This window comes from Cicer arietinum, chromosome 6, assembly GCF_000331145.2.
Source record: "Cicer arietinum cultivar CDC Frontier isolate Library 1 chromosome 6, Cicar.CDCFrontier_v2.0, whole genome shotgun sequence".
In the NCBI taxonomy this organism is placed as follows: Eukaryota; Viridiplantae; Streptophyta; class Magnoliopsida; order Fabales; family Fabaceae; genus Cicer; species Cicer arietinum.
In genome coordinates this window covers 61773723-61788350 of record NC_021165.2, presented here as the reverse complement: position 1 = coordinate 61788350, position 14628 = coordinate 61773723, and the positions used below count along the sequence as shown (strand labels likewise).

Genomic DNA, 14628 nt, shown 5'->3' with positions numbered 1-14628 from the left:
TTGTAAGACTAAAAATTGTCTATTTTTTTTACAAAGATTAAAATTAAATTTTGAAATTTTTTAAAGACAAAACATATTGAACTCTAAAATTAAAAATTAATTCAAAATATTTTATCCTAAAGTCATTCTTAATACGAGTCTAAGATAAATAATAAAAGTGAAGCGAAAGATTTGGAGAAAGAGAAAAAAAAAATTATTGCATTTAAGAAAATGGATGGGAAAAAGAAAAAATGGAGTGCATGCAAGAAAGGAAAAAAGATTGTAATGCATGGGAGAAAGAAAATAAAAAATGGAGATTGAAAATAAGTGAAATAAAAAATAAATGAATGGTGACAGTTTTTTGAAAATGGTTAAAGTGATTTTGTTTTGATAAAAGTGAAGAAATGAAAGATTAAAAAGAGAGCGAAAAGTTAAAGGAGAAAACAAAGCACTTTTTTCTTTTTTCAATAAATGCAACGAACAAATACTAAATACAGCTTTTATTGGTGCAAATGAGAGTGGTTAATACAACTTTTTTAGATAATATATAATATATGCCTTGACTACTTGGTACTGCAACCTTAGGGGGTATTGTCATTGAGTAATAACTCCATTTTTACCGAGTAGTGAATAATAAATAATAATTGGTTGTTGTTTTGATCGTGTAAAAGAAGTTGGTTTTTGTTTTGGATAAAAATAAAATAGGGATAATATAGTAATTAATGATTCAATAGGTTGAATTTCATCTCATACATCTTAAATTAGAAGGAAAGGAATATGAAGAAAAATGATGAAATAAAATTAATGTATTTTATTATGTGTCACTCCATTTCATTCATTTTTACAAAATCCAAACAATGAAACCTCAATACATATAATTTCATTCCACCTTATTCCATCAATATAAACATAGTCTTCAATGTCCATATCAACATTATGGATACATTGAATTGAATTTATGTTACAATTTATTCAATTACATGTATTTAGTTTATTTGTATTGTATATATTTTTTCCCGATAAGCATTGTATATAATTTAAATCATGTAAAAAAACATGGTATCTAAGTAAAAAAATTGGAGGTCATGAATGGTCGGTCATCTCAACTTTGTTTAGAGACACTATTTTAGAGTAATTGTTTCGTCGTTCGTTAGAACAATAAAAAGGAAAAATATTTTGTTGTTTATTATATTTAAGTGTCTCATATTATTTGTCTTTTTATATTATCAATGAAACATTAAATATTTTATTTCATTATTATTTATTGTATCTCAATTCATCTAAGTACTCTACTAAATAAGAGTAATTGAATAAATGAAATTGATTTATCTTTGAAATCAACCTAATTAATTATTTTCTTAAAAAAAATACAATTCAAATTAAAACATTTATAATGAGACGGGGAATATGAATTTTTATGATAAAACTAAAATTACCAAACTTTTATAAAGGATCAAATAATAAGTTCAAAAACATATTTTGAAATAATAGTTGTTGGGAAGTCTGGAGGCATGAGAACACAAACAAATTAAATGCTCAAAGACTTTGACACTATAATATCCACTCAAAACTTTAAAACTTTACAACATTAGATATATGGATCATATTTGTTATATATCGACATGCCTTATAAGTACATCGTCAAGGATCTAATACATAAACATCCAACCTCACTCTCCCACCAAACAGAATTACCGAGGCTACTCCGATACCATTTATTGGAGAATCTAAGTCACGAGAGTAACAACGAATCAAATGTTTCAGGACCACAAGAGACTTTGGCACTATATTTTTATTCAAAACCTTAATATATTAAATATATGAATTACCTTTTTTATGTATTCAATTTTTTGCTCATTAATAGTTAACGTGGTAGTAATAAATTAATTAAATAATTTAATTAAACATCTGTCCGACCTAATTCAACTAACAAAATGTCAAAATTATTAAGTTAAATATTATATCTTAAATTCGAACCTAAGACATAACATGTTCGTGCAAATTTTAATTTCAATTTTAATACTTTTCTTAATTATTTTTTTAGTCACGGTAACAACTAACAATAGTGAATAATCCTTTTTTTTTAAAAAAAAAAATAGTGAATAACAAGTCATTATGGAGCCCAGTTAGAAGATTGGCATGGACTTGGTACTTACAAGTCATTCCCGTCAATTAAGTAATTTCACCATCCAATCATTCCTATTAATTCCCATATAGAAAATTGACTATAAAAACAAGCTTCTCCGAAACTGCAATAAGTTGAGTGTTGGTCAACTTAGTGCTTTCCATTTTATTTCTCCACTGACAATATAAATATGATTCATAAGAAACAAATGAAGCTAACACAAATTTAATCGAAACATGGCTGGAGGGTTACTTGGAGACAACATAGGATTGAACGAAGAGGTTATCAAGAAAACATGTAGTTTGTCCTTCAAAGCTCAAAACACATCAAAGGAGCTTTATATTTCTGAAAAGTTTTCAAGTACATCATCGGAATTAGTTTATCTTCTTATAAGCTTTCCAAGTTCGTGGGTCGAAACTGATTGGTTTGTTAGAAAACCATTTGGGGAAACTAAGATTGATCTTGCTCGGTTCCCTTCACTTAAAAGTGTTGGTAATGATGAACCTGCTTTGGTAAATGAAGCTTTTTTGAATAGATTCCATCGCTTATTGAAATTTACCTCAATTATATCTGAGGTATGTATGTGCCACACAATCTTTTATGTACTTTTTGTGTTTGGATTTGGATAGTGATACTAATTCATGTAATACACTCTTACTAGATACACCTCTGTTTTATCCTGTTGCTATTTTTGAAAATGCTTACCTGACAGTTTTGAAAGTAATTAAAATAATTTATTTAATTTCATAGATAGTGTCGATCTAACAAATTTAGAGGTTTAAAATAACCTTTTAACAATGAGTTTTTTTTTTTTTTTACAAAATTGAGAATTTTTAATATGAAATAATAATATAAAAATTATGAATCTAACAAAAATTTATTGGCTACACATATATATCATAAATAATATTTTACATAGACATCATTAATCCTAAATTTTATTCTTCTTTCTATATATAGAACTAAGTTGTAATATAAATTATGTATTTTAATGATATTTTATTCTAAATCTTAAACATATTTAAATATAAATTACAAATAAAATTCTTAAAAATATTTAATTAAATTATTCTCAACACTCCTTCATGACTGAATATCTTTTGTAGATCCCATTTGAATCTCAAGATGAAAATTAAACTTTTTTTTTTTTTGACGATTGATTTCTTCCTTTTATGTTGGTTGTAATTCTTATCAATATCTTTCTTGAATGAGACCAAATCAAGAGTTTACTTTAATTTTTCCTTCTTTCAATTCATCTCTTTTTTATGAGCTTCTTTGTACCTTAGGACTCCATGGTAGAAACATTGCATTTTTTATGGCTTTTAGGTGGTTTTACAGATCTTTAATCACACAACTTTTATGCTCAAATAACACTTTGTAGGCTTTCTCCAACAACTGAGAAACACTTAAAAGATTTTGGTCAATTACAGGAACATATAAAACATTGGGAAATTAGTTTCAAACCAAAGTGGCTTTTAATTGTAATTGTTCCAATGTCTTGTACTGCAATGTGCACCCCATTCCCAATTCTTACTTTGAAAATAGCAGTCTTGTTGAGTTCTTTAAAAAGACATTGATCATAAGTCATATGGTTTGTGCAACCACTATCAATAAGCCATTCTTTTGAGAGTTTGTTGGTTTTAAAACCTGACATTGCAAGTGGTCAAGTGGTAGTTCCTTTTCCTCTTCATCCTCAGCAATGTTAACTTCTCCTTGTTGTTGTTGTTGTTGTTGAGACATGCATATGTAATCCTTATGTACTAATTGACCACACTTGTAGCATTTTGCGTCAGGCCTCCATCAACATCTATTTTGTTGGTGATTAATCTTCTTGCAATAAGGACATTGTGAAAAAGATTAAAGGTTTTTATTTTGGCCGTCCTTTTTAAAATCTTGGAATATTTTTTTTTTCTTTTTTTCACCATTGCTATTTTTCATTTGGCCAACTATATACCTTATGTAGTTGTTTCTTCTCCTATAAGTCTTCTTTGTTTTAGGGCTTGCAATGCATGTAATACTTATACCAAAGTGTTCACACATTATATTTTTAATTAAGTAAACTTTTTTTTAGTCATATTTTTTAACAAATATTTGTATTTTCTTAAAAAAATCTCCTTAAATCTTTAACAACAGAAAATATTCTTAGTTAAGAAAACATTTCTATTTTAATTAATCATTTTGAATTGTGCTAATGGGGTTGTGTTGAAAATATACCAAAAAATGTGTTGCAGGTGAATAAAGCTATAGCAGAAGGAAAACAAGTAGTGTTCACAGGGCACTCTTCAGGAGGTGTAATGGCCATTCTTACAACATTTTGTGCCTTGGAACAAAATTTTAACCCAAAAAAAAAACAAATTCAACACAAATCACCACTATGTGTCACATTTGGTTCTCCCTTGATTGGTAACCATATATTCTCTCATGCTTCAAGGAGAGAAAATTGGTCTCATAACTTCATACACTTTGTCATGAGATATGACATAGTGCCAAGAATTTTTCTTGCTCCTTTTTCTTCTATTGAGAAACTTTTTAGTCATGTTCTTCAACTTTTATGTCATAACAAGTCCAAACCTTATGACAATGTGGCTTGTGAATTTTATTCTATTGTGATGAGGAATGTGGGAATTGTTACAAGCCATGCTGCTTGTAATCTCATGGGAAGCACAAATTTGTTACTTGAGAATGTAACAAATTTTGTTGAGTTAAGCCCTTATAGACCCTTTGGAACTTACATCTTCTGCAACGGTAATATTAGACATATTAGTTAATTAATTAGTATAAGTGATTAACTATTGTGCTTAACTTGTATAACTAACTGATATGTTTAATAGGTAATGGGCAGCTGATTGTGGTAAAAAACTCAGATGCTGTTTTACAACTTCTGTTTAACGTTACTCAACTAACTGATTCGGCGCAACTTTCTGAAGTTGCCAACAAAAGTATATTGCAACATCTAGCTTATGAAGATGAAATTGAGGAGAGCTTGGGAATGCAAAATGTGGTGTACTTAGACAAACTTGACGACCTTCCTTTGTCTGCTGATGATAGTCTTAATGCCGATGTTGCAGCCGCCTTGGATGGCCTCGGACTGGTTAGTGATTAACTTTTTCTGTCTCTATATGTATATATGAAGCATATTCAGTCAGAGTCAAGGTTTCAAGATTAGGTGTATGATTTTGGCCATGACGTCGAGGTTTTTATGTCTTTGTGACTGCAATTGTGGCTGCATTACAAGGTGATCACGCATTCATGATTTAAAACCTTGGATTGAGCATGTTATTGTGAGAGAGGTTAATGCTGCATCTCGTGTTCTCACTATATTTGTACTGAAGTATGATAGATCTTAGATTTAAATATGAATTTAATCCGTGCAATTATAACATTTTTTTATTTTAGTTTCTGTAAATTTTGATTTTTGGATTCAGTTCTTGCAAATTCAAAAACTATTGATTTTAGTCCCTGGTTTGCTACTTTCATGAAACTAATTTCAGAGCATAAGAGCAAGGTTATGCCTTCGAGCGGCTGGTGAGTTAGAAAAGCAAAAAGAAAGAAATGAGGAGAAAATAAAAAAGGAGGTTCAAGAGAAGGGTGTGGCAAGCATGAGGGAGTTGGAAGACTACAAAGCACTATGTGAGATAAACAATGGCAAAGGTTACTATGATGCATTCAAGGTGCAACAGGATGAAAAAGATTTCCAAGCAAACGTGAAGAGGCTTGTGCTAGCAGGAATATGGGATGAGATTATTGAAATGTTGAAGAAGTATGAACTTCCAGATGAGTTTGAAGGAAAAGAAGATTGGATCATACTCGGAACCAGATTTCGTCGCCTAGTTGAGCCTCTAGATATTGCAAACTATTACCGCCATTTGAAGCATGAAGACACAGGTATTAGTCATAATTTATCCTTACAAAACCGACGTGTAAAGTGAAAGATGTCAGTCTTTATAAACTCTTATAGAGTTGTATATGTATTTGTTATCAATGTGAGACTTGTTTATTTTTCCTAATAACAGGACCTTACATGAACAAGGCTAGGCCAAAGAGGTATAGATACACTCAAAGATGGTTGGAGCATGCAAAAAGGTTGGCAAAAAAAGATATAACAGAATCAAGCATTTGGGCTGAGGTGGAGGAGCTTTGTAGCTGGATTAGTAACAAGAAACCTTTTGAAGATGTTAAGGAAAGGGTTCTTAAATGTGAGCAAGATATTAAAAAGTGGACTGAGAAAGGAGAAGAATTAACCAAGGATGTGTTTTCAAAGGATCCTACTTTTATGAAGTTGTGGGAAAATCTACCTGTGGAACATAAATCCACATCATGCATCTCCACTCTCTTTACTGTTAATAAAGGATAGTTCACCAATCTATATGAATTTCGACTCAAAAGAAAGGATCCTAACTTTCTAGTGTATTCTTAAATAAAGCTATGACTATCAACTGTTACTTTCACACTGATTTTTTTTCTTTTTTTAATCTTATAGAAAATGATTTAGATATTTATTAATAGCATGTATAGATTAGATAACATATATGTAATATGTTACTGATGTTGATGTTAGTGATACAGACACCTATTTCAATTATCATTCGTGAAATGTTGTTGAGGATCTCACATGGAAGAGATATTAGACATGAAAATATGGTTACAATCGAAAGAAATCACTTGTCACGTTGAATTAGCTCAAATATAAATTTTAAGATGGTATTAGAATTATCTATCCAAGATTCGTTGAGTTATCTGTTATCGGGCCACTTGAGTCACGCTCCTAATGTCCGATCTTGGATAAAGTCTTCATAATTTCATTAGTGGGTCTTAATATATTTGGATGGAGGATTCTAAGGGAGAGGAGATGGAATGACTTATTTTTCTATTTTTAATTAAGGAAATTTCTAATACAAAATTCAGCGTCACTAAAAATATTATACGATCATCTATCATGTTATTCTTTTAAATTATTAAAAGTTCAGAAAACATATCAATGTATATAGATTTACCCCTCGAAAATTCTAAATGCAAAGATAAGCGTCTAACTGAAACAGTACACATTCGTTCATTATTTTAGGATATAAAACGTGTGAATGTGAATAAGGGCTTCATAGTTATCCTTTTGAAGCCTATTTGATCAAAGGTCTCCTGCTGCACACAATTTTATTTTTGCATATATAAATAAATATAAAACCTGTTGGAAAGGAATTTGGTATCCTACATCAGATTTATCATTTGGTTTTGTATCTCACTCATTCTCTCCCTTAATGTCCATTAGTTAACTTGTGTATGATCTATTCGGAGAGCTAGAAATTACATAATTTTTAGGCATCAAGAATATGTTTTACGCCATTGATTAATCATATCCAAATTTTATCTTAGTGGTGGTTGAAATCATATGCCAAAAGCTTCAATGTTGAACTAAATCAACACTGGATCAATCCTCTTGAATACTTTATTATGATTTATGATAACTTATCATATTTATGCATATGCAAACTCACTAATAGGTAGTTACATCTTAGCTCTCCTTTGTATAGGCTTTAAGAGTTAGTTATGATTCAGTTAGAGTATTTGAGAGTTTTCAGTTTTTTGTTATTTCAGTTTTAGCTAGTATAGATACTTGTTATAAGTCTTTAACCTTCATTTTTTTTGTGTAAGTCAAGTTTTCACAAAATCAATAAATAGAAGGGAACCTGTCGTTTGTTGTTGCTTTCATGTAATGTATTTTTCCTTTGGTTTTGGTGAACATTTGTGTTTCCTGATCTCCTCTAATTTTTTTTTTATTAAATAAAAGTTTAGATGAGTTGATTTTTTTAGACTCTTCAAAGTTAAAAATTTACCGACTGTTGACAAATGTACTTATAAATCATCAATCAAACAGGTTATCACGTCGACAATGGAAGTTGAACCACGATCATTTAAATATGAGTCAAGTTATTATCGATTGAACTAACTTTTATTGACTAATCTTCTTTAATTGACTTTGTTTGATAGTTTTTGTTATTCTTGCCATAAATTATAATTTGTGCAAATATATATTTTATTTTGCTTCTTAAAAGAATAAAAATTACTTAGGTCAATTTACTTTGTTATTTATTTTCATCGAAAACAGTAGGGTAACTATTACTTAAAACTCAAGTGAAGTATGAGTTAATTTTTTTATTTTATAATTGTAATAGAGTGAAGATGAAAGATAAGTTTTGTTTAAAAAATAAAAAGAGAACTAGAAGAATATGTTTTTAAAAACGCAAAAATAGTGAAATTTTAATGTGGACCATCTTAATATTAGGTCTATTGTGGACCTATGTATAAAAGTTTTTCAAAACTCTAATAATTATCTACAACACTGTTAAAGTATAATTTAATATTTCTCATCGTCTTTATAATTAAGATGATGACTTGATTTAAGATAAAAAAAATGGTAACTTGATTTAAGACAAAAATGAATGATTGTTAAGATAAACTCTCAATTTAAGTTTTGATGAAAATAAACAAAGGTTAATTAAGAATGTTAACTATGATTTTAAATGTTATGTTAATTTAACTTGTATTTTTGAGTGGATTAATTCAAAGATAGGACTCAAGCAAAACAAAGAAATCAACAATAAAAGATAAAAACTAAACAGATAAGAAAGGAGAACATTCTAAACAAAATCTATAAAAGCGGAGAATGTTCTCCATAACCAAGACTGATCATCACAACCCCAAGATCAATCAATCTCCACTAGTTCAAATAATATTATGCCTCTGGAATTTACACTTATATTATCAGTACTTGACAAGGGACCAATAGGATCCATTCTAACCAAAGAAACCATTCGAATCATAAAGAGAAAAGGTCATGAATCAAATAAGTTCAAACAAGTCTGAACCTTCTCCATCTTGACTGTCAAGAGAGTTAAACGATCTTGAAATATACAAGACATCCAAAATGATCAAGACTGAACCTCCATATTGATTATCAATCTCCAGAAAGTTCAAGACTAGAACTCCAGATTGATTATCAATCTCCAGAATTTTCATAACATTCTGCAGAAGTTAATCATCATTCTCCAATTTGTTTTAACATAATCAAAACTCCAGGTCAAAGCAATGACATCAAAAAATATATTTGAAGTATAAAGGATCATTAAACACAAGAGAAATCTGATTAAGAACGAAAAAAATAAGTCCAGTCAAACAGATTTCAAAAAGTGTTCAAAGGCTAGAATATATTTATTCATATATATTGGTTTTGGTCAAAGCTGACAGAGCACCAACAACTCTTTTGACCATTATTAATTGCTCTAAAATGCCTATAAAAAGAAGGTCAATGCTTAGGGAAAATGCAAAAGTTCAAATGCTAACAAGTCTAAAAAATCATTCGCATTCACATACTTGAAATTCATTTTCTCAAAAAAGAATTAGTTCTGATTATATTTCAATATTATAATATCATTGTACTGAATTCTTTGCAAAGAATCGAATCTCCAACAAGAGTTAAGACATCTCAAATTCTATCAAAACAATCTCATCATTATTGTAAAAACTCGAACTATAAGAGTTTAGTATAGTTTGGGTAGATTGTAAGAAATCCTATCAAGGTATATATGTGACCTGATTAATCTCTTTCTAGGTTGAAAGAATTTAAGTTTGTAACAGATCAAGGTTGATCTGAGCTAGGTGTTGTAAAACAAATAATGTTCTTTATTTTGAACACTTAGTGGAAAATCTCACAGTTGCGAGGACTTGACGTAGCCTAAGTTGGGTGAACCAGGATACATTCGTGTGTGGTATTCTTTCTCTTATCTCCTTATTTATTAAGCTTGGTTAATCATTTGAGTTAAAAACATAAAACTGAATTTCTGATTTTAAGCTAACCAAGAAAGTTATCCGTTTTTTGGTAAAAACCAAGAATGTTATCCGCTTTCTTTGTTCTTAACCAAGATCATTCTTGAGTTAAATTCTTAAGTTTTTTTAGGAATTTTTAAATAGGAACATTTACAATTCAAACCCCCCTTCATGTAAATCGACACTGCTACTTCAATTGTTAACAAAGCTCGGTCTCTAAAAGATTAAACACCTAACAAGAGCTAGAGTAAAGATCTAGAAGAAAAAATGTCTAAAGCAAAATGCATTGTTGAAGGAGGATCTTCAAATAGACCACCTTACTTTGATGGATCTAATTATTACTTCTGGAAGAATAAGATGCAGTTGTTTATGAAATCTCAAGATACAAGAATGTGGCGCATCATTACATATGGTGATTTCATACCAAGAGTTGATCAAAATGATCCAACCTTTGATGTGAAGACAAAAGCAGACTGGACAACTAACGATAAAACTAAGGTACTCCTAAACTCTAAAACTCAATTTTTCTTATCGTGTGCTTTGAGAAGAGAAGAAAGTGAAAGAGTTGATGAATGTACAACTTCTAAAGAAGTATGGGATCCACTACAAACCCATCATGAAGGAACAAGCCATGTCAAAGAAACAAGAATAGACATTGGCAAAAGAAAATTTGAACTATTCGAAATGCAAGAAGGAAAAAGTATTGATGAAATGTACTCAAGGTTCACAACAATAATAAATGAAATGTGTTCTCTTGGCAAAGCTTACTCAATACAAGATAAAGTAAGAAAAATCATGAGGTGTCCTCCTATCATATGGAGACCAATGGTAACCGCTATAAGCTAGACCAAGAACCTTGAAGCACTTCCCCTGGAAGAACTAATTAGAACCTTAAGAGCACATGAAATATTGCTGCAAGAAGACAAACCAGTCAAGAAAGGAAAGACAACAACTCTAAAGGCATCTCAAGAAAATGTCACATTACAAATAGAAGAGGAACCATAAGAAACTGGAAAAGAAGATGTTGATGAAGAAATTGATCTTCTCACCAGAAGGATACATAGAATGATGAGAAGAAGAGACCAAATCAAAAAATGATTTCAAAACAAAAATCCCAAAACAGAAGTGGACAAGAACCAAGTCACATGCTTTGGATGTAATAAATTAGGACATTACAAATCAGAATGTCCCTTAAATAAAAAATCACCAAAACGATTTCCTTTCCAAAAGAAATCAATGACAGCCACGTGGGATGATTCAGAAGAATCAGATACAAAAGAAGGTGAGGAAGCTAACATATGCTTAATGGCAAATACTGAAGAAGATGAGGTAACAAATTATGAACCTTGCTATTTATGTGAATAAATGGTAAAAGAATTTGATAACTGGCTAAACGATTCAAACCTTCTTATTCAAAAATGTAGTTCTTTAAAAGAACAATTTCATAAAGAGAAAGAAGAAAAAGAAAAATCTCAAGCTCAAGCTATGAATAATGTCCTCAACAATATCACTCAAGAACTAAAAGAAACACAACAACAAAAAATTGAAAGTCAATGAGGTCAAGAACGTTCTGCAGCTAAAACAGAGAACATTATCCTTAAAACTAAAAATGAACATCTTAAAAAGGACTTGTCAAATTTTATTAAAGCCACTGAAACATTTCAAAAAATCATGGGATATCAAGTATGAATCTTTGATAAAGATGGTATTGGTTTTAATCAAACTCAAAAAACAAAAATGTATGAAAACTTTTTTGTTCCAGAAAGAAAGGAAGAAAAATGTAAAACCAAATGCTCATATTGTAAAAACATGGACATCTAGAATTTGCTTGCTACTTTAAGAAAGGAGATGATATTATTAAAAGCAAAAGACTTTTTAAAGGGAAAGATCGTTCTGCAAATAAAACTGAACATTCTCTAGGTTGTTTTCAAAGTGGAGAACGTTTTGAAACAAAAAACAAAACTTTCTCCACAAAATCTGGAAAAAGGAAAACGATCTGAAACTTTTTCAAAATCAAGATTAAAATCCTTTCAAACCCAAATTACAAAGTCAATACCAAGATCAACAATTAAATGCTCCTACTGTCTCAAAATTGGTCATTAAGAATCAATCTATTATCTTAAGAGGAAAGAAAAATTTAAAACTAACTCTCAAGGATCCAAGACAAAATGGGTACCTAAGGTTGATATAACATCTTTTGCAGATTGGATTTCCAAATGTCAAGAGAAAGTCTTGGTTCTTGGACAGTGGCTATTCAAGACACATGCCATGAGATAAAATCTGCTTCATGTCGATCATCAGGAAAGATGGAGGATCGGTTACTTTTGGAAACAATAATCAAGCTCAGATTACAGGTGAATGAACTATTGGTAAGGCAAACTCTACTCAAATAACTGATGTTCAATATGTTGAAGGTTTGAAACATAATTTTCTAAGCATAAGTTAGTTATGTAACAATGGTTTTGAAGTTATCTTCAAACCAAAAGTATGTGAAGTCAGAAAAACTGAAACTGGAGAAATCCTCTTTTCTTGAAATAGAAAGAAAAATTTATATGTCTTATATCTTGAAGAACTACCTGATGAATCTTGTTTTATGTCAATCAATAAAGGTAAATGGATATGGCACAAAAGGGATGGACATACAAGTATGAAAACAATTTCAAAAATTTCAAAACTAGATCTTGTTAGAGGATTATCCAAACTCAATTTTGATAAAGATAAAATATGTGAAGCTTGCGCAAAAGGAAAGCAAGTCAATAACAATTTTCATTCAAAAGATTTTGTAACTACAAACAGAACTCTTGAAGTCTAGGTGGAATGAAATATGGTTTTTTTATTATTGAGGATTTTTTAAGATACACTTGGGTATTATTTTTAAAACAGAAAGATGATGCATTTGATGCATATAAAACTTTTTCCAAAAAGGTATAAAATGAAAAAAATCAAACATCATTTCTATAAGAAATGATCATGGAGGAGAATTCACATATGCCTATTTTAAAACCTTCTTTTATGAACTTGACATTTCTCATAATCAATCATGTGCAAGAACTCCACAACAAAATGAAGTTGTTGAACGAAATAATAGAACACTATAAGAAATGGCAAGAACATTCTTGGAAGAATCTAATGTTGAAAGATATTTCGGGGTTGAAGTTATCAACACTTATTGTTATATTTTATACCGTGTATCCATAAGAAAAATTATCAACAAAACCCCATATGAAATCTAAAAAAATAGGAAACCAAACATTTCTTATTTTCACATTTTTGGATGTTATTGTTATATTTTAAACAACAATGATTTTCTAGGAAAGCTTGATGCAAAACCAGACAAAGCAATTTTCTTAGGTTATTCAATTGATTCTAAAGGCTATAGAGTGTTTAATCTAAGGGCTAAAGTTCTAGAAATCAGTATGCATGTATTATTTGATGAGTTCAATGATTTGGATTTGAGTAAAAAAGATGGGGAAGAAGAAGTTCAATCTAGTCTGCAACAATAGAACAATTTGTAGGAAACAGAGATTGGTAAACAATCTTTGTTTCATTATCCACCAAAAAGTTGGAGAACAATTGAAGATAATCCTCGAACACAAATCAGTGGAGACACAAATCATGGGATTCGAACAAGAAAATCATTCAAGAATGTGAAAACAACATGGCAATGATATCTCAAATTAAACCAAAATCAATTAAAGAAGCCATAGTTGATCAATCTTAGATTGAAGCCATGAAGGAAGAACTGTTGTAGTTCTAAAAAAAATGAGGTTTGGACCTTGGTACCTTGGTATCTGATCCACATGATCAAACAATCATTGGTACACATTGGGTTTCTAGAAATAAATTAGAGGAAAAAGGCAAGGTTGTAAGGAACATAACAAGATTAGTTGCTCAACACTATAACCAACAAGAAGGTATAGATTACGACGAAACTTTTGCTCCAGTTGTAAGGTTAGAAACTATTCGTATACTTTTTGCATATGCATCTTATAAGCTTGTTAAGTTGTTTCAAATGGATGTTAAAAGTGAATTTTTAAATTGTTTCTTAAATGAACAAGTTTATGTAAAACAACCTCCTGGCTTAGAGGATCAATCGAAACCAAATCATGTTTTCAAACTTATCAAAGCTCTATATGGATTAAAACAAGCTCCAAGAGCTTGGTATAAAAGATTAAGTTCATTTCTAATTAAAAATGGATTTTCCAGAAGAAAAATTGACACTACATTATTCAAGAAAACTGAGAAAAATAATTTACTTATTGTTCAAGTATATGTTGATGATATCATCTTTGGATCAACAATTGAAAAAATGTGTGAAGGATTTTCAAAACTCATGCAAAGTGAATTTGTAATGAGCATGATGGGAGAGCTAAGGTATTTTCTTAGTTTGCAAATTAGACAATTTGAAAATAGTATTTTTATTTGTCAAGAAAAATACATTAAATATCTATTAACTAAGTACAATACGAATGAATAAATAATTATGTCTACTCCCATGCATCCATCATCTTCATTAGACAAAGATAAAAATGGAAAATATGTTTCAGAAAAAGAATATAGAGGAATGATTGGTTCTTTGCTTTATTTAACTGCCAGTAGGCCTGATATCGTATTTGTAGTAGGATTATGTACTAGATTTCAATCAATTCCAAAGAAGTCCCATTTAACTGCAGTAAAATGAATTTTTAGATATCCTGTTGGAACTA

General features: G+C 29.9%; 1 protein-coding gene across 1 annotated transcript; it reads left to right on the top strand.

Moving 5' to 3' along the window:
* The first annotated feature begins 2200 nt into the window (after window positions 1–2200).
* LOC101508060 (protein EDS1L-like) lies at window positions 2201–6698 on the top strand. The gene is made up of 5 exons (XM_004506171.4): window positions 2201–2679; window positions 4336–4849; window positions 4936–5195; window positions 5596–5989; window positions 6118–6698. Exons 1-5 carry the CDS (start codon window positions 2341–2343, stop codon window positions 6456–6458), a joined length of 1848 nt encoding a protein of 615 aa, XP_004506228.1. The 5' UTR covers window positions 2201–2340; the 3' UTR covers window positions 6459–6698.
* The last annotated feature ends 7930 nt before the right edge of the window (window positions 6699–14628 follow it).

Excerpts from the sequence above, each read along its gene's own strand:
- LOC101508060 (XM_004506171.4), top strand. The coding sequence starts at position 2,341 with ATGGCTGGAGGGTTACTTGGAGACAACATAGGATTGAACGAAGAGGTT. Across the intron at positions 2,680-4,335 it reads TTACCTCAATTATATCTGAG|GTGAATAAAGCTATAGCAGA; the intron begins GTATGTATGTGC and ends AATGTGTTGCAG. Across the intron at positions 5,990-6,117 it reads TTTGAAGCATGAAGACACAG|GACCTTACATGAACAAGGCT; the intron begins GTATTAGTCATA and ends TCCTAATAACAG.